The following is a 19,948-nucleotide window of genomic DNA, read 5'->3' as shown; positions in this document are numbered from 1 at the left end:
CAGCAGACTACTTCCTTAAGTGCTTACTTCCTTAAGTGCTTAAGTCCTTAATGTTTCCAACTCAATCTAATGCTCCACTACAACTGGATTTAGGAGTAGAATTTGCTGAGGAACAAAAATAGCTCAAAAACTGAGCTTGAAGAGAATTTCTGCTTGCAGTAATAGGATTCACAGGTCTGGCTAAGTCCATGTTTTTCCTTTATTCCTTGTTTACCCAACCAATTTCAGCTTAGGTAGATTCATCAGTGGTGCCAAGCTGTTGTTTCAGAGGGGTTATTTGCTAAGACATGGGATAGGAAAACAGCAGTTCTGGGGCCGGTGAACCCACCATCCCTAGAAAGACAAATGCTGTCTTTTGTCTCATCTGTACTCTGGAACTGAGATTGTATCCTACTAGTGACGTTGCAGATTTAGGCAAAGGCTCTTTTGCCACCTGTTTGAACTGTACAACCTTGAATATACACGGATGCCTCCACCCCAGGCAATTCTCTATTGGACATAATTATCTGTAATAATGTAGAATTCAAATGGATCTCAGAATAGCTGAAAATATTGAGTGCTTTATGGTTTTGCAGCAAAACCATCTAACACTATATAATTTGCTCTATACATTGATCCAAATTGATGTAGGTCAGCATTCCACCAAAAAGTTCATGAATCATTTAGTGACACCATCCCTTTGACTTGCTGCTTATCCTCAAATATGCGACTAAATGTAATTTCATCATTGTTTGGTGTATACATGAAAGACAAGGCACCTCTTGATATTGGTGTTTGGTAAGAGCACCCTGCTGGGCAGAGGAGTGTATTGCTGAAGAAGTCCATTTTGATCCCAAAGAGGCCTGAGGGTCATGGTAGTCAGGAGAGAAGAATATGTGAATGAAGTGAAAAGAAACTGGAATATTTTTAATCAAAGTGGAGACCAACTTCTTTGGGATAAATGGCAGTGAACTGCTGAAAAGGTGCTGCCTGTTTGTGGAAACAATACTCAGCTTTTTAAATAGTAGCAGAAGAGTGACTGGTTCTAACTCAGTATAAATGATGCATTTATAACCCAGGCATATTAACAGCTGGCGTTAAAAGAAGTAGCAGAGTTCGGAAACTCAGTCTTCAGAGCTACCTGTTTGGATAATTAAACACATTCTCTTTCTCACAGTTTATTCTTTCACATGTGTATTAATTTACATGATTTGCTGTAGTTCCATGAGTCAACAGCATTATGATAACCGACCTGATATTTCTATTAGTGGTAAGAAAGCAAGGTGCAAAAGTCTTCACTGATCATAATAGATAAGTAATACTTATCTCTCAGTTAAACGTTTACTTGGCTTTGAAAGCAATCTTCTCAATGTCAAGATATGACTGTGGCCTTTTTATTCTAGTTCATATTTTCAGATTGGTTTCTATATAGTTCCCTTGTCACTTCTCTCTGCCAGCCTGCTCAGCCTCTTTGCTATTGTGCTCATCTGTTTAGTACTTTCTTGTCACTGAGGTAGTGAGTTGGTTTTGTCAATAGGTGTAGAGAATTTAGATAAAACAGTGTTGATCTCTGACTGTAGATTCCTCACAGTATAATACTACCATTAATCCTACGGCAAAAACTAAGAGCAGAAAAAAAAAATGAAATCACGTATATTTCCTGTGAATAAATTTTCAAAAAGAGACTGAAAGTCAAACAATTGAAATCCTTATTAAAAAAAAATAAAATAAAAGAGGAATTGAAACAAAAAGTTTTAAAAATTTATGAATATTTTGAAGTGGAACATGACAAAGAGCTATCTGTAATAATATTTTTTTATGTCTTTGCGAGAAAAAATCAAAATGGAGAGAAATACTGCTGTTGTCCAAACCACAAAATTTCTGATCAAATATCTGTCTAATATGATTCATGTATCAGAATGAAGCTTGTCTTCCTGAAATGCCACACACATAACAAGACAATTCAAAGCTTATTAAATGTCACTGAATTTGAGTGGTTTGAAAAACAAACATGAATTACAGTTCACAAACAGCAGCATGCTGGTAGCTAATAGTGTTGCTAGGAATTGAGGGCCCTGAACAAAACAGGCTGCTTTATTCCCAGGGTGTCACCTTGAGTCTTGGAGCAAGGCAGGGCAGCTTTGGGTTGATGTCCCATGTCCTTGTGCTGTGGTCTGCAGGGCCACCAACTGCTGCAACTTTCTAGCTGCAGAATAAAAGGTGTCCCATACAAAGACTGTCCACAGGGAGCCAGGCATGGCTGCTTGCAATTGCAGACAACACAAAGAAGACAGTAAACTACTGAAGATTAGTAGCAATCCATTCAATTTAAATGGTGCTTGGCAATTGTGGAGAACTGACTGCCAGTTCTGATATTTTTCAGTGCTGTAACAGGATCTCAGAGGGGATCCTCATGTATATCAACTTCCACAGATGCTATAGTAATGAACTCCTGATGTTCAGAGCACTCATGACACAGCTATTGAATGAACCCCATTCATTGCACAGAAAGGAAACCTGAGGCTTCACTCAGCCAGATGTGAAGATATGTGAAATCTAATCAAGCAAGTACAGCTCATTCCTACTAATGGTAGTCATTTCAGTGATGGTTCCAGCTGGTTTTTCCCAGCCTCTTTCTTGGTTTCCAATGATTTTTTTCATGATGCAGTAGTCTCATTTTTCAAATGAACTTCCCAGATGTCCTTTCTGGGCACATGCTGGGAACCCAGGGATGCTCTTCCCTTGCATTGCAGCATCAGTGCCTGGCAAACCCAGAGCCTCTGCCATACTGAAACGACTGCCTTGTAGTCCAGCTGTCTTCCATGTCTAGTGTCACTGTTGTTTATTATTGACACTGGGCACTAAGTGTGCACCACTCTTCAGTTAAATACAGGAAAGCCCATGTCCATGTCGGGAAAAGCTCCCACAGACTGTGGTGAGTGCAGCAGACACGGCTTTGAGTGCTACCCTAGGGACCTCTGTGTAGCCTGCACTTTCAGGACTGCTGCTTGCGTTCATTACCATTACACAGAGGTTTCTGCTGCCTGTTTCTCTAACAGGTGCTAACCTTTGGGAGGCTGCAAATGATTTCCCAAAGGTGCTGAGCCCCAGGTACATTTAGATCCTCAACTGACTTAATGTCCAGCTGCAGCAAGTGCTCTTCCCAAGCAGGGTAACAAAATATTTATATAATATTTATAAACATTTTTCCCAGAATTTGTCTTGTAGAAATGTCCCTTCTATGTCATAGTCATAAAGGACATTTGTAGCTGTTATTTAGAGAAGCGATGTTGGAAAGGAAGTGATCTTAAGCAGCCCTGTTACCCATTCTAGCAGCAGCAAGTGGAACTGACCAGCACATGGGAGCATGTTCACAGAGGCACTTAAACCAGGACATACCTAATTTAAGTTAAACCCTCTTGTTATAACAGAATTTAAGTACCTCCTGGGATAGCAATACTTCTCTCAGGTCAGGATTCATATAAACAGTAGCTCCGGGCCTCCAGTACCTACATCCATACCTAATTCTCTTGATACAAATAGAAGTCCAGCACCTTTATTTAAGCATGTACAAAAATCTGTTCCATTCAGAGAAGAAAATGTATAGACCACCTGAATATTTATCCCCTTTTAACAATAAGGGGACTTTATAAGTGTTTGGGTTGTTGAGATGGTGGTTAAGTGTAATTGTCTCTGCAACTGTAACTGAAAACAGTTACTTCTGAAAAATAGACAATAACTGTATTCCCTTTCATGGTACTTTTCTCCACAGGGTATTTGGAGCAGCTATCTTTCTAACATCTACACTGAACATGATCATCCCTTCTGCAGCAAGAGTGCATTATGGCTGTGTGATGTTTGTAAGGATTCTTCAAGGTCTGGTGGAGGTAGGAGTACTCACCATTTTGATCCTTTCAAGCATAGTTTGTTTTTTGAGATTTGGTTCTAAAACATTGTAAGATCTTTTTGATCAAGCTTTCTGATCAATCTACAGTTTAACTTGTTACTTATTTTTAGATGATAACTCTTTAATCATGCTGATTTATATTTTAAGTTTACTTACAAGTAAAGAAAAAATTATATTTCTGGTGCAGCAGTTTGAGCTATTTTAGTTTACTTGTGCCATCCACTGCATATACTAAACAGCATTTTTACCTCAGAATGTATGTATTACTACTGAAGTAAAAAGTAATCAAGATCGGTTTGACATCTTCATACCTAAACAATTGAGCTCTTCCAAACTTAAGTAACCCTTCCTACATCATTCCATGATGACAAACAGCTAGACAGTATGGATAGTATGAGAAACTACAATACCCTCAGGCACATGGTGTAACTCTTGGGAATGGTCCTGTGCAGGGGCCAGGGGTTGGACTTGATGATCCTTGTGGGTCCCTTCCAACTCAGCATATTCTGTGATTCTGTAATACTTTAAGCGGAATGCAGTGAAAGCAAATCATATGATGTGTGAAATGTCTGCCAGGGCGTCACCTACCCAGCCTGCCATGGGATGTGGAGTAAATGGGCTCCGCCGCTGGAGAGGAGCAGGTTGGCTACCACATCATTCTGTGGTAAGTTGATAGTTTATGTGATTTATGTAAGTACATATTCCTACTGGATGTATTTTATTAATTTCATTATTTGAAAGAGAAATACGAACCCTCTGCCCTTTGCTACAATCAAATTGTACTCTAAGCTCAGGAACCTGAGAGTCCTTTTTGTTTAATATGTCACCATTTTATCATTTGAAGCCAACACTCATAATGGCTCTCATAGTAAACTAAAATGGGTCTAAAGGTGTCACATGAAAGAAATTACACTGTATTTTTTTATCTGCTCCATCCTTAGTGATTCCATTTATTATACATACTGAATGGATGCTCCTAAACAAACACATACTCAGAAATTATCTTAAAAGGGCTTTAGGCTGGCTTCTCAATATACTGCAGTGGAGATGATGTAACTTCTCGCCAGTAGCCGTTCTGCTTCATTCTGAGTTATGATCAAGCACGTACTTTGGCCTTTTCTCTGAGTCCCTTTCCAATGCTGACAGCTGAAGATGAATGTCTGTAGGAGAAAATGTTCAATAGAAAATGTAAAAATCATAGAAAAAAATTCTGTCCATCAGCGGTGGAGTTGTAAGGCTAGGGAAAATACAGCACTAAAATATGAGATAAGGGATAAAAGGAGGAGTGAAGCAAGAGGGAAAATCCCATGTTTGCATATTATGGGAATTTTATTTTTATTACAGATTACTTCAGGATTTAGTGATTATTTAAGTGTTTCCATTTTCTGCAGAAGAACAGATCAAAAGAAAAGTCTCTCCACACTCAGTGCTCTCTCCTTGAAACCCTAGCACTGGATATAGAAAGATCATAGAATCATAGAATCATAGAATCAGCTGGGTTGGAAGGGACCTCCGAGATCATCAAGTTCAAACCTTGATCCACTACCGCTACAGTTGCTAGACCAAGGCACTAAGTGACACATCCAGTCTCATCTTAAAAACCTCCAGAGATGGAGAATCCACCACTTCCCTGGGCAGCCCATTCCAATGCCTGATTACCCTCTCTGTAAAGAAATTCTTTCTAATATCTAACCTAAACCTCCCCTGGCACAACTTAAGACCATGTCTTGCTGGGAGAAGAGACCAACCCCTACCTGGCTACAACCTCCTATCAGGGAGTTGTAGAGAGTGATGAGGTCTCCCCTGAGCCTCCTCTTCTCCAGGCTGAATAGCCCCAGCTCCCTCAGCCTCTCCTCATAGGACTTGTGCTCCAGTCCCTTCACCAGCCTTGTTGCTCTCCTCTGGACCTGCTCCAGCACCTCAATATCCTTCTTGAACTGAGGGGCCCAGAACTGCACACAGTACTTCAGGTGCGGTTGCACCAGCACCGAGTACAGGGGAAGAATCACTTCCTTGGACCCGTTGGCCACACTGTTCCTGATCCAGGCCAGGATGCCATTGGCCTTCTTGGCTACCTGGGCACACTGCTGGCTCATGTTCAGCTTCTTGTCAATCCACAATTCCCAGGTCCCTTTTCTGCCTGGCTGCTCTCCAGCCACTCTGTGCCCAGCCTGTAGCGCTGCAGGGGGTTGTTGTGGCCAAAGTGCAGGACCCGGCACTTGGCCCTGTTGAACCTCATCTCACTGGAATCAGCCCAACTCTTCAACCTATCCAGGTCCCTCTGCAGAGCCCTCCTGCCTTCCAGCTGATCGACACTCCCCCAGCTTAGTGTCATCTGCAAATTTGCTGATGATGGACTCAATCCCCTCATCTAAATCATCAATAAAGATATTAGACAGAACTGGGCCCAACACTGATCCCTGGGGGACACCACTAGTGACTGACCGCCAACTGGATGCAGCACCGTTCACCACCACTCCTTCAGCTCAACACCAATTTTAGCGGCTACAGATCACTGAGTCTTGCACTTCTAAGATGCATAGGAACAATGGAAAAATTAGGAAACCCCATATTAACCAGGTTCCTGGTTTCTCTATCTACATTCTGGCCTAGGGCTTTTCTATTGCTGTAGGAAAAATGATTTACATGGAGGTGAGGAGAAGGATCACTGTGAACCATTGCAGAGGAATATTTGCTAATGAGTAGATTATTAACAAGTGTTTATTAGTGAAGTATGTAATACTCTCAAAACCACAAGTATCTCATTTCCTAGAATAATTCAAAGCAACACTCTTCACATGTGAAGCCACTGGCACTGTCTTGCACTGAAACCTGCTGTCCAGATTGCACTTAAATACCCATCTCTTTCTACAAGTCACTTGGAAATATATTTCACCACTATTATATATTTCACAATCAAAAACCTTGGCACAGACCATGTTTTTATCCTTTCTTTTCCCATCAATATTTGCCTATTTATTCCAGCTGTTTGTTTATGCCACTGATATGAACTAAACATGGCTACACAGACACAGGTTTGGTTTGAACACTCTCTCCAGCGCTAGCCCTTGCGTGGTCATGAATCTAGAGCCATGACAAGAGCCTCCCCGAATATCTGCAATCATCAGGATTCCTTGGCACCAAGGAAGACTTCCAAAACTTGGGTCATTAGCTTCTCCAAAACTCACCTCATATACCATGGGGTTAGGTGAGATTTCCCACTCGAGTGCATACATACAGCTTATGCCTCTGTGATGGTTTGTCATCAGTCTTGGATTTGCAGATCTTATTTACCTACAGGGTACAACCCTTCTAACTGCAAAATGAGACTGGTGATCTCACACCAACAAGGGTCAGTCCTTCCCACCACCCCAAGCAAAATTTTGGAGCTTCCATCCAATTTTCCACGTTCATAAAAAATCAGCCAAACATGTCCCTCTGGTTCTTCCCCCATGAACACCTGTCTGGATCATCTGTTCTGAAAGCTGGGCACACCTATCATGACTGATACGTTTTACTAATCCATTTTCTCCTCAGGGTCTTATGCAGGGGCGGTGGTCGCCATGCCATTGGCAGGTGTGCTGGTACAGTATATAGGATGGTCATCTGTCTTCTACATTTATGGTGAGTTGCTTAACACAAAGGACCTCTGCCACTAGACTGGTACTGCCAACTATTCACTTAAACCTGTCTAACAAGTATGGATCAAAGTTGTTTTGATGAATGAAGAGGTTGCAAATGGGTATTCCAATTTATTCTCTAGTTATTGCAGATTCTGAGAGCTTTCATTTTGTAATCATCTGTTACAAAAGATTGTAAAATTGTCATGACCAGGCTACAGCCCACGGTTACCCAGTGACAGGGCTGGATACAGTTGCAAAGGTTCCTTTGTAGCACAAACACTTGTGTGGCATCTGCCCCAGATGCACACTAACAGTGAACGCCACAGCATATGCTGCCGAGGGGGAGCCCAATACCTCTGAAAACTTCTGCCCTGACAAATCTTCCCCATGCTGCCCATCTTCAATAAAGCAATGCCACCCCTACAAAGTGGTCCTACTACACAGGTATGGCCTTGTTGCTGATCTGTGGTGCCTCATTCTTCCCCCCTCCAGTATGTGGAAGAGCTGGCTCCAACCTAGCCTTGCATATCAGCGACCCAGTTAAGACAGGTTTTCTCTGTTTTCTCTGGAGATACAGGACACACCACAAGATTTGCCAACACCGTCTGATTGTGAAATCCCTTTATGCAGATTTTGATCGTGTTATGGCCTGTCTGCTTTTTTCCTTTCCCAGATTCTACACAGAGCTTTCCTTCTGCCTTTTCTCTGCCCCGTGCATAACATGTAATACAAGCAACAAAATGCTCAAATACTTTGCCAGCAGGCATACAATATACATAGAGTTAGTTACAGTACTTTGTTACTTCCCTGGGCATAATTTCTGTGCAGGTTTGGTTTAACTGGCACTTGAAACAAACTTCAAGACTTGCGGATACTGAAGTGTAGCTTTATTGGCTTTTAAAATCAAGCTTTGCTATTCTGGCCTCTGCAGGAATGTTTGGGGTTGTTTGGTACATGTTCTGGTTGCTTCATGCCTATGAGAGTCCTGCTGCGCATCCAACAATAACCAATGAAGAAAGAATATATATAGAAACAAGTATAGGAGAAGGAGCTAGCCTGGCTAATGCAAGTGTAAGTAAAAAAAAGGCCTTTCTTGTTATAATTTGTGAGCACTTTGCACAAGATGAGCGTAAGACTGGATGGATACTGTTAGCTGCATAAGAGTGGCAGAACTAGTTTCTATTGATGTTTAGGGGTTTTTCCTTTTATGAAAATTACAGGATCAGGTTCATGCAGCTGGAGAGGATGAGTACAGCAACAGGAAAACACATAATGCTGTTTCAGCCCATGGCTTATAGAGCTTCCCAAATCTAGGGAGGGAAGGCATGGGGTGCAAGGGAGAACAACACATTCTGGTCTCCTGCTCTTGAGTAACTGTCATGCTTGTTCTAAAAAACATTAATGTATTTAACTAAATAAGAAACCTGGCTGCAGATGTTAATTTATCCATCTGCCTTTTGATCTCCTATTAAGGATGATTGCAAATCTGAAAGTTTATGGACAGGTTTTCTGCCCTGCTCACTCTCACAGCAGCTCAGGTCCTTCCTTAAGGCTCCTTATCCTCTCTCTGGGAAGATCCTGGAAGATCCTGGAAACTTTGAGCTAAAATCTATTTTGCCATCGAACTTCTCTCCATTCCCTTAGGTAACTTATTTTTGCTAGTAGTAAAAACCAAAGATGTTTCTTGTTAAACTGCTCTTTCTTGGCTTTTAGTCTTGAACATTTTGGAACAAAGTAACTCCAAGCTTTTTCCTCTACATATTTTGGGTAATAGCCTTGCTGAGAGTGTAAAATACAAGGCTCTGCTTTTGAGCATGCTCCTGAGATTTGGCTGAAGTCAATGAGGTCTTGGTTGGAAACACACATCCTTTTTCCATATCATGGATTTTCCTTGCTGTATGGTGGTTTTAAAGCAAAGGACACTAGTACCACTTTCATGTGTTCGCACACAACTGCAGGCATACGGTCACCTGTAAAACACAGATAACTTTTTTTTTTAAAAAAGGAGAATGTCAATGCATGTTGCCATAGCTACATATTTCACCTTCTGATTTGAATTCTATTACAAATGAATAGGTCTCTGAAGTGCGTTTTATTCCTTATGTATGGAGTACTGGAGCATAAATAGAAATTGAAAATGCCAAAAGCAAGTTACAGAAATTAAATTCTCTACCACAGGCTTTTTTTTCTTAACTAAATTAATTAATTTGAAGCAGGTAGCTGCTTGTTGCTGTGCTACTTATGTCTCTTAGCTTGGATAATGCTTTTTTCACACTCCTTTCAGAAGAAAGTGTCAAACTGCATCATGCCAAAAGGTGGGGAATGACACAAGGTTTTCTCTAGTTTTCTTTGCTTCTGTTACTGATCCTGTTATCCCAATAGCAGGACTCCAGAAGACCTCGTGTAATTTCGGTAAGCAGGGCAATATTAGTGCAGTATTCATCTTAAAAATCTTAACTATTCTAAGAAAATGTCTCTACCTGGTTTTTGCCATTAATTCAAGAGGTATATTTCACTTGCATTCTTAGTGATCTGCAATGTTAGTTGCATGTAATGTTCTGGATAGGCTTGATAATAAAAAACACTGGTCCTTTATTCTGCCTCTGTCTACTCAATTTTTGTGGCTTTTTTCCCTAGAAATTTAGTACTCCCTGGAAGAGATTTTTCACTTCAATGCCAGTTTACGCAATCATTGTGGCAAACTTCTGCAGAAGCTGGACCTTCTATTTGCTCCTTATAAGTCAGCCTGCTTACTTTGAAGAAGTCTTTGGATTTGCAATAAGCAAGGTAAATGTCTGGGATGAAGCGGTGACCTTCAGACCTCACCCTAGGAGATGCACCAGGGGAGGCTCAGGTTGAAAGTCAGGAAGAATTCTTCACTGAAAGAGTGGTTAAGCACTGGAATGAGCTGTCCAGGGAGGAGGTGGAATCATCACCCCGGAAGTGTTCAAGAAATGAATGGACGTGGCACTTAAAATATAGAGCTATGGTTTAGTTGGCATGGTGATGTTTGGTCAAAAGCTGGACTCGATTATCTTGGAGGTCTTTTCCAACCATAATGTTTCTATGATTCTATGCAGAGTATTTGAGGAGAAATCAGATAATTCCAGTAGATTATTCCCAGAATGTTTTGCCACCACCATTTCATTAAAATCAGTATTGTTACAGTCCCTCTTCAGAGCATGAATGAGGAATTCAGAATAATTGTCTCAGAAAAGTTTTCCCTTTCAAAAAAACATTCCTTTAACAAACCTACTTGCTATGTGGTAATTATTTTCAAGCAACTCTATGACTGATAATGATAACAAAGTTAATCATTATTTATGTGTTCTGGGAGCACAGTGTGTCCAAGTTACAACATGGTAGTGATGACACTCTGAATGGCCAAGTACAACATACAGATGAAGATCATGGATATAAGAAAAATTAGATTTGTTTATTCTGAGATGCTTTTCATTAATGCTGGAGTTGCACCCCTCTGTACCTCACTAACTTAAAACCAACATAAAACTGACTGACTGTCAATGTAATGAGGTTGTGCATTCTAGAAAGTAAACTCAAACTTATCACTAAATTACTGCTTCAAGGAAAGGCTTCTAGATGATGTCATGCTGATCACTAAAATTTAGTAGCTCGAGGGATGTACTGAGTCTGATCCTGTTTGACGTCTTCATTAATGATCTGGATGATGGGGCAGAGTGTACCCTCAGCAAGTCTGCAAATGACATAAAACTAGGAGGAGTGTCTGATAGGTTATACAAGGTTGTGCTGCCATACAGAGGAACCTTGGCAGACCAGGGAAATGGGCTGACAGGAACCTCATGAAGTATTATAAGGGAAAGTGCAAAATCCTGCACCTGGGGAGAAACAGTTCCATGCTGGGATCTGCCCAGCTGGAAAGTAGCTTAGCAGAAAAGGACCTGGGAGTCCTGCTGGACACCAAATTAGATATGAGCCAGCAGTGTCCCCTTGCAGTAAAGACTAATGCTATCCTGAGCTACATTATGGAAAGGTCAGCAGGAAAAGGGAGGTGATCTTTACCCTCTACACAGCACTGGTGAGGCCACACCTGAAGTACTGTGTCTGGTTCTGAGCTCCCCAGTACAAAGGGGACATGGACATATGGAGAAAATTCAATGAAGAGCCATGAAGATGATTAAGGAATGGGAACATTTCTCCTATGAAGAAAGGCTGAGAGAGCTGGGACTATTTAACCCGGAGGAGAAAAGGCTCAGCAGGATTCTCATCAATATGTGAAAATATCTGAAGGGACAGTTTAAGGAAGATGAAACCAGGCTCTTTCAGTAGTGCCTAATCACAGGTCAAGAGGCAATGGGCACAAATTGAAACATGGGAGTTTCCCTCTGAACATCAGGAAACACTTTTATACTATGAGGGTGACAACACTGGCACTTCTCTGGGTTGCCCAGAGAAGTTGTGGAATCTCCATCCTTGGAGACATTCAGAAGCTATCTGGACACATTCCTAGGCAACCTTCTCTGGGTGATCCTACTTGAGCAGAGGGATTGAAGATGATGACCTCCTGAGGCTCCTTCCAACCTCAACCACTCTGTGATTCTGGGATGCTATGGAAATCTAAAGAAGATGAACATCAGTTTGTAGGCTGTAATCCACAAGAATAAAAATGCATGCATACCTTTACACATATGCTTATTTAATAATTTGTAAAATTATTAAATTATTGCCAGGTTTTATGCTGCACCGTCTTCAGGCCGTATACAATGTGCAGGCGTTTCCTTCCTTTACATAGTGGCAGGTGGTGGGGATAGACTGTTTATTCAGAAAGGAACTCCTTGAGAACCTGAATAACAAAAATATATAAAAGCATTTGAAAACCAAGATAGAGCACTCCAATATCAGGACACATAAGACAGGACTTTGTGATGTCTACAGATAAATTAGAGCAGTTTTCTTGTGCTTCTTTGTTGGTTATTGGAGAGAGGAAAAACTCCATCAGAGCATAAGCATCAGACTTTTTAGTTAGAGTTCTCTTTTTAATCTTTATTATAGCTTGTGTCTCTTCCCCCTGCCTCTTGAATATGTACAAATATGCACAAATATGCAGCACTCTTTCTACTGTCAGGAAATAAATAGGAACAGAGAAAAACCCTACCTGCCCTTCTCTCCTTCAGGGAGGGATGGAGGGAGAAAGGCAGGAGGGGGAGAAGGAAGGAAAACAACCAGGTTAGTCCCAAAAAAATCAAGGAAGGTGCCCAGACTCTTTCCACTTCCCTGGTGCCTTAGGCACTGGTCAACCATGCTGTGGCTCATATACTGCCGTTACTGAGAAGGTCTGGGATGAAAGCTTCTATTAACTGGACAAAAGTTTGCTGGAGTCTCTCAAGCTCCTAGAAATCCCTAAAGATGGGATAAAGGTAGCTTAAGGTCACACAGGTCTTAGCTGCAGTTCCTGTTGGACCTGTCTGCAAACCTCCCACACAAGAATCTAGGATAAAAAAGTGTCTAATGGTAATAAGGTGGAAAGAGATGAAGGAAAGTTATGGTTCCTGATTTCTTCCCCCTAAGTCTTGAAGGAGGATGTGAGCAGTAAGCAGTCATTTGTCTAATTGCAGGTTGGCCTTTTGTCAGCTGTTCCTCACATGGTCATGACAATCATTGTACCCATCGGAGGGCAGCTAGCTGACTTCCTACGGAGCAGGAAGATCTTAACCACCACCACTGTAAGGAAGGTCATGAACTGTGGAGGTACTATTGGACTCTGAAAATATGATATTTCAATTGTATGTTACAAATATAATAGTTAATTCGTGTTTAATTTTAATGAAGCGATTTATTCAAGATTGTGTTTACAGCTGATTAATCTGAAACATTAAATGGAGAGCTGATGTCTCATGGCATGAATCCTTATTCATATGAACATGCTTTTAAAAACAGAGGAGGCAAAAAGTCTGGTTAATAATTGAAAGGGCAATAGAGTAGTATGGTCAAATAGGCCTCATACTGCAAACTCATACAGACAAAGTTAACCCTGTACCATGGTGCTGGAGAGACCCTTTCTCAGTGGATACAGTCTTGTAATAACTGGTGATGTTCCCATTTGATACTTCCAGCAGAACTCACTGGCAAGTTTAATCTGGAAACTTTGGGACAAAAAAAAGTTGAAGGATGGACAGGCTCATTTTTAGTCAGCACAAAGTAACTTGTTTCCAGTTCAGTCACTGAACTGCAAAATCAGTGGCATCTACCTGTAAGGTTGATACTAAGTTAGAGAAAAGATTTCAAGCCAGATAGCCTGTGGTGCAGTTAGTTGTCCACTGTCAATTGCTGGCTTACATTATTTATGGATGGTAGGGGCTGCTAGAAACAGAGATGCCTGCAATTAGAGAGACCACGCAACTTGCTATGCATCTTCACAGAAGATGCTCAAATTCATTGTATTTTCAGGGCATATTAGTAGTGTCATTAAAAAAACAAACCAGAAGGATTGTACTGTTACATATGAGAAAATGTGAATTCACAGTAAAGACTGGAAGTGTCCTGTGATGCCCAGGGATGTCCTATGGTGTTGGTAGCACACTTGTATGTAAAACACTCTTTTGTTCCATTTACCAAGAGCACCTTGCATCACTACAACCCTGAGAAATTGAAGGCAAGTGTTTTTCTCCTTTGCCCATGATGGTTTTGTGTTTGTGAATTTTCTGCCCTTTGCACAGTTACTTTCTCATTGTTTGCCTGTACTGTTCAGTGAATTAACTTCACCAACTGCTTGGGTCGTTTACACAGCAATGAATGAGGAGTAAAAAAACCCAACATATTCTCAAACAATAAATATACAAATATTTCTGCAAATCCACAAAGTTCCTAAGTATGTTTAAGAATAGCTATAAGATACAAAAGAATTTTGTCTCATTTTAAGCTTCTAATCTGGATAGTCCTTATTAGCATCTCCATGACCAATAGTAATTTAAATGTAATTCATTCTTATGTGTTTCATTTGAAGGCTTTGGGATGGAAGCAACCTTACTTTTGGTGGTTGGTTACTCTCATACAAAAGGAGTGGCCATTTCCTTTCTTGTGTTAGCAGTAGGCTTCAGTGGCTTTGCCATTTCAGGTAAGAATTATCTTATTCTTGGTTTTACTGTTCCTGATAAAAGTGATGTTATTATCCTTGCTGTTCTTACTGTCATAATTTCTATTATTATGTTTGCACTTAATGTGGCTACTTATGGGTTGTTCTCTATTTCTTCCCGTATCAGAAATAATTTACTTCAGAATCTATAAAACATATTGCACACAGAACATGAAACTTTGAGAGAACCTGCTTTTTATTGATTCCGGTTTACATCAGCATTCTGCTATTTTCTAATATAATTTTACAGAGTCAGTTGCCATTTTCTTCTTGTTTAAACTGTATCCCTAAAAGGAGAAAAAGAGAGAGAGAGAGAGAGAGAGAAGGAAAGAATTACTCTGCAATGAATAGCTGCACAAGGGCTATCAGTTGCAATTCTGCCCCAAGCCCTAGTGGCTGGTTTCTGCTTTCTAGGTCAGCCCTCTCTCTCTTGTGTCCTACAACCAGCCCTTCTCCAGAACAGCTGTTTCTAACACTTTCATGGGTCTCACCAATCTCAGGCTGGTTTGTAACATCAACAGTATCATCATTCCTAAAAAATCCAAAACCTTCTGTTGTGAAAACGGAAGGACAACATCTTCTAAGAAGACTGCCAGGAAGATGGATCTATTGAACCAAATTAATCAGAAAAATAACTGCTGGTCTTCAGTTATTTCAGGATTATGCAGATGGGAAGTGGTTTTATAACTCAGTTATGAGATTGTTGCATAGCAGGTCATTTCTCTTAATCAATTTTTATTGCAGGATTTACCCAGTAGTTCACTTCTTACTGTATTTAATACCATGCACTTGGAATTCACCATCATTTCTTGTGATCAACCTTAATTCGTATGACTAATTTTTGTTATCTAAGGCATGACAATTCTCTGAGTATTTAGTATTGGATTTTTATTATTTGTTTTTATTTCTTAATAAAATATGTACCCAGAAGACACACTAGTAAGGGTAATTATATTTTTCCTACTGGTTTATATTCTGCTTTTTTATCACGTTGTTAAACTGCTACTTAAAATACCAAAAAGCATGTGTTAAAAACCACCACTACCTAAGTAAAAAAGGTAGAAGATATTTTACTAATATGAGGTATTGATTTCTTTATTAAAAATATTTTCTGGGAGTGCTGTTTCAGGATGAGAAGATGTGATGTACAAGCACTTAGAACTTTAAATTATATACAACATGATCTCCAGAGTTGGGGGAAAAAGGGAGCTTTGAGAAAGAATAGAGTTGCAATGTCTTCCATATTTATCACCAAGAAAATACTATTCTTCTTTTTAATACTTATAGTAGTAGGGTTCCTACCTTTTTCAGGCTCCTTCAGCCATAATGGCTGTAGAAAGCCCTGTGGGCCTGGTAGAGCAACACTGCATAGCTGACCACTGTCTCTCATTTTTTGTAGGATTCAATGTGAATCACTTGGACATAGCCCCACGTTATGCCAGCATTCTGATGGGGATCTCAAACGGCGTGGGGACACTGTCAGGAATGGTGTGCCCACTCATTGTTGGTGCAATGACAAAACATAAGGTAACATTCCTCCATGTTTTCTAGGAGAAGCGTTGGGTAGTGCAACGAAAGTTAAGACTTTTCAAAGACTGCTGGGTATTCCATTTTATCATTGGTCTCTGTAGCTGTTTTCTGTTGTTGTTTGTCTTAAACATTCACTTTTATAGTACCATGGTGACCTGATTCTTAGTTATTATAAACTACTTATTTGTGTAGGGAGATAGTATTTTATACCCCTGAGGCTGAGTCTCTGCAATATCTCCATACAACTGTGCAATGTTTATAGGGCTTGGGAAACTCCTCTACAATGCATCCCTGGTAGGGTTCCTAAGTAATCATTGATCTACAATAAGATTAACTTAGTTGTTAGAGAAATCCCTGTGTTTCTAACTCCATGAATATTTCACATGCAAGAGAGAAACTTCAACATGAGGAAAAAACCCAAAGAAACCCAAGTTTTATTATTTTAGCTGTTGTTATGGAAAGAAAAAAAGTTCTTCACAGTGATTGTTATAAATTGTTTTATCCACAACATCAGAAATCAAACAGTGATCACAATCTTTATTCAATATACGCTAATTCAAGGTGTAATTCAGAGAGTAATATTTCTTTTTACTGGAAACTTAATGAGACCTGCACCATTCTTTCAGACCCGTGAAGAATGGCAGAACGTCTTTCTGATCGCAGCCCTGGTGCATTACAGTGGTGTGATATTCTATGCCATCTTTGCTTCTGGGGAGAAGCAGGAATGGGCTGACCCTGAAAACCTCAATGAAGAGAAATGTGGCATAATTGATCAGGATGAACTGGCTGAAGAAACGGAGCTGAACAATGAAACTTTTGTAAGTCCAAAGAAAATGTACGGTGCTACCAGTCAAAATAGTGAAGTACAGAGAAGGGAATGGAGGAAGCAAAAGCAAGTAACTCAAGACATGGAAGGACAGACTTCTTACCATTATGAAAATGGAAATTTTCAAGATTTGTCTTAATACTTGAAACTGTAAGATTTGTATAGCATCTACTCCCACGACTCCTGCCTAGCTGCCCCAAATCATCAGGTATCCATGTTTATTCTCTTATTCAATTATGTAACATCTGACCACTTGGCCAGATTCAAGGGGTGATAGTTCCCTCCTAATAATGTGGAAGAGGGCTCATGGCAATGCAACTGGGAGAATTGATACTAAATCCTCTCCCAGCCATTGTATGCCCTTGGAAGTGTTTCTGTGCCCATTAGCTGACCAGCCAGTAGGGCTCCTGCCTGATGCAAACTGTAAGACTGACTGCAGGAGCAAGGAGTTCCCTCATCTTCTCATCTGAACAGAGAAAGGACAATTCATATCAGATGGATCCACGGTGATCTGTGTAATCACTGGGGCTCCAGTGGTGTGACAGTCTGCTGTGAGTGACCCTGCTTTGCCTTTTTAGGATTCCTCTAGATTGATATTTGAACTGCTTATGCCGTGTCAAAACACTAGCCCATACTAAAAGATCAGAGTAGAGGGAAAAGCAGATTTATAACAGTCAGCTGTAATTAATTACTAATGGTCACTCAACAAGAGGGAGTGGAATATGTAGCAAAAGTGGCAGTGTTGCTTCAATTCTTCGTACAAATTGATTGAAAATCTTCTTTATGCGCATAACCCACAGAGTCTGGATAAGGCAATAAAATGGATACTTGTAAAATTTCACCCTCTGCAAAGATTTTGTGCTGGCATGAAATAATTTTGAATAAAAAATCATCGTTAGTGATGCAATATTATTACTCCTTATGAAAGGAAATCTTAGTCCTGTTTGGACTAGGATTCTCACTCAATTCATTATTGTGAAGCAATTTAAATATATTTTTCTAGTATTATACTGATAAGAGTTCCTGGTCTCAACACCAACAGTCCTCATTTAGGTGAATGAGCTTCCTTACAGGAGTAAAATCTTTAGTTCTGGATCTGTAACTTTTCAATGCCTCAGTCTTGTTTTTGCTACAAATGAAGCACTGTACCATTTGAGAGTTATGAGGGTACCTATGTCCAGAAGTAATTCTCTTTTGTCATTGGTACATGTTTGAGTGTATAAAGTGGCTTTAGCCTTTTTCTACCATTTTTAGAATCAACCAGTGGAGTATGCTGTGTCATCTCAAGCAGTTAGCTGCAGCTCAGACACTCATTGTAACATCAAAACTCTTTTCAGAATGGATAATTTCAGTAAGCTGTATTTTAATTTGTCTCTCATCATGACTGTTGCCTCATTAAACTCAAGTGAAAACTATGATGTCTAGCCTATGCTGTGCGTTGTGATGTTTCAGCGTTATTGTTCTCATGTACCGTATATAGCCACTGTGATGCACACAAGTTTTTGAATATTTCTCATAACCACTTTTGTATTTTTTTGAAATGCAATTGAATCCCAGGAGTGAAATTACACTTGTACATTAATTTGAATCCACAGATTATTTATCTTCCCTACAAATGTAATTAAAAAGGGAGACTGGGAAGTTAGTTGATTCTCGTTCTTGTCTCTTATTTCTTTTCTACTCGGCAAAATCCAATCTACAACTGTACATAAATAAGATGGAAAGTGAGTTGAATGAATGCACGCCAAATTTGACTACAGTGAAGACTTTAGTTGGTATGAGCAGATAATTTAATGATAGGGGTATTGTTATGGTACAGCTCAATCCTACTTTGACAAAAATGCAGTTTATTAATGAGCCACTTCAAAAAAATCTGTTAACTTTATTCTGTTAAGACAGAAAAGAATATTTTTTTTCCAAAATTCTAAACTTTAGTTTAGACTAGAGTTGCTTATTTCACTACTGATATTCAGAGTAGGTATAAGAAAATATCTATCTTATTTCTTGCAGCTTACAGTCAACATTTGGGGGTTTAATTGGCAGGAACTTGAGTCAAATATTTTCATCAGTCTATCACACAGTAGCTGGTCCAGCTACTGTCAAGATATTTTGCAATGCCTACCACAATTTACAAAGGAAAGAGGGCCATTGCGTTACATATGTGCAGAGCAAATAGGTTCTTTCTCCCTCCCCAGTGATGTAACATGCATATAGTTACTACAGGAACTCTTAATAGAGTAAACCATATTATGAAGGGATTTAATATAATAATCAGTGTAAGTATAATCTGACAGAGAGGAAAGAGAAGACAAGACAACATACCATTCTAGAAACAGTAACATTTTCTCAGAAGCAGCATCATTTTCCCAGTAATGATAAAGGGTAACTTTCCTGTCTTGTTAAGAGGAACACAAAGGGAGTGAACGTTGTTGTTATGACAAAGAACTACAAACATCCCAAAATTTTGGGAAATGGCCAACTAGCCCATGAGAGCTCAGTTGCCTCTCTGCTCCTATTTCTTAGTGTTACAGATGCGCCACAGCTGTCACAAGTGACAGTGAGCAGCTCAGTTTAGCAGGATCATTTTGTATCCAGACTGCACTGATTTAGTGCAGTGGAAGTTTGACTTCAGAGGACATCTGAGCATTATTTAGTACCCTGAAAAAAATGGTTTAAAAACCTTTGGACAAGCTTTTGCATTTAAAAAAACCCCACTTTCTTTCTTTCTTTTCCAAATTTAGCTTCTCCCAGAGACCTAGTATCAGCTCTGACCAGCTGAAGTTATATGCATGGCACAGTGCTTTTCCTGACACTCACATTCAGATGTTTGGGCTGCCTTTCTCACTTTCCTTTTCATCTGTTTAAATATTTCAGGTACATTGCATAAAGCATAAACAGCAGCACTGGTTGGAAACTAGTTTTCTTTCCTGGAAATCTCTGTTACTTAATCAACTCTGATTTACACAGTGGCT

The 19,948-nt window shown here is 39.9% G+C and overlaps 1 protein-coding gene across 2 annotated transcripts in view; it reads left to right on the top strand.

Annotated features, from left to right (window-relative positions):
* The window catches only part of SLC17A8 (solute carrier family 17 member 8), a 32,561-nt gene extending 13,935 nt beyond the window's left edge, over positions 1-18,626 (top strand). For both annotated transcript variants that reach the window (XM_027739227.2, XM_039384000.1), the window contains 9 exons: positions 3,752-3,866; positions 4,463-4,550; positions 7,424-7,510; positions 8,441-8,580; positions 10,147-10,296; positions 13,104-13,236; positions 14,492-14,602; positions 16,020-16,147; positions 16,777-18,626. In XM_027739227.2, the coding sequence (XP_027595028.1) occupies positions 3,752-3,866; positions 4,463-4,550; positions 7,424-7,510; positions 8,441-8,580; positions 10,147-10,296; positions 13,104-13,236; positions 14,492-14,602; positions 16,020-16,147; positions 16,777-17,115 (1,291 nt within the window). In that variant the 3' untranslated portion in view covers positions 17,116-18,626. The remainder of the gene's footprint in view (positions 1-3,751; positions 3,867-4,462; positions 4,551-7,423; positions 7,511-8,440; positions 8,581-10,146; positions 10,297-13,103; positions 13,237-14,491; positions 14,603-16,019; positions 16,148-16,776) is intronic.
* The last annotated feature ends 1,322 nt before the right edge of the window (positions 18,627-19,948 follow it).

This window comes from Pipra filicauda, unplaced genomic scaffold, assembly GCF_003945595.2.
Source record: "Pipra filicauda isolate LSUMZ 115617 unplaced genomic scaffold, ASM394559v2 scaffold334_size1588553_pilon, whole genome shotgun sequence".
Classification (NCBI taxonomy): Eukaryota; Metazoa; Chordata; class Aves; order Passeriformes; family Pipridae; genus Pipra; species Pipra filicauda.
The sequence above is the reverse complement of the archived record's forward strand: the minus strand, read 5'-3'. Positions and strand labels throughout refer to the sequence as shown.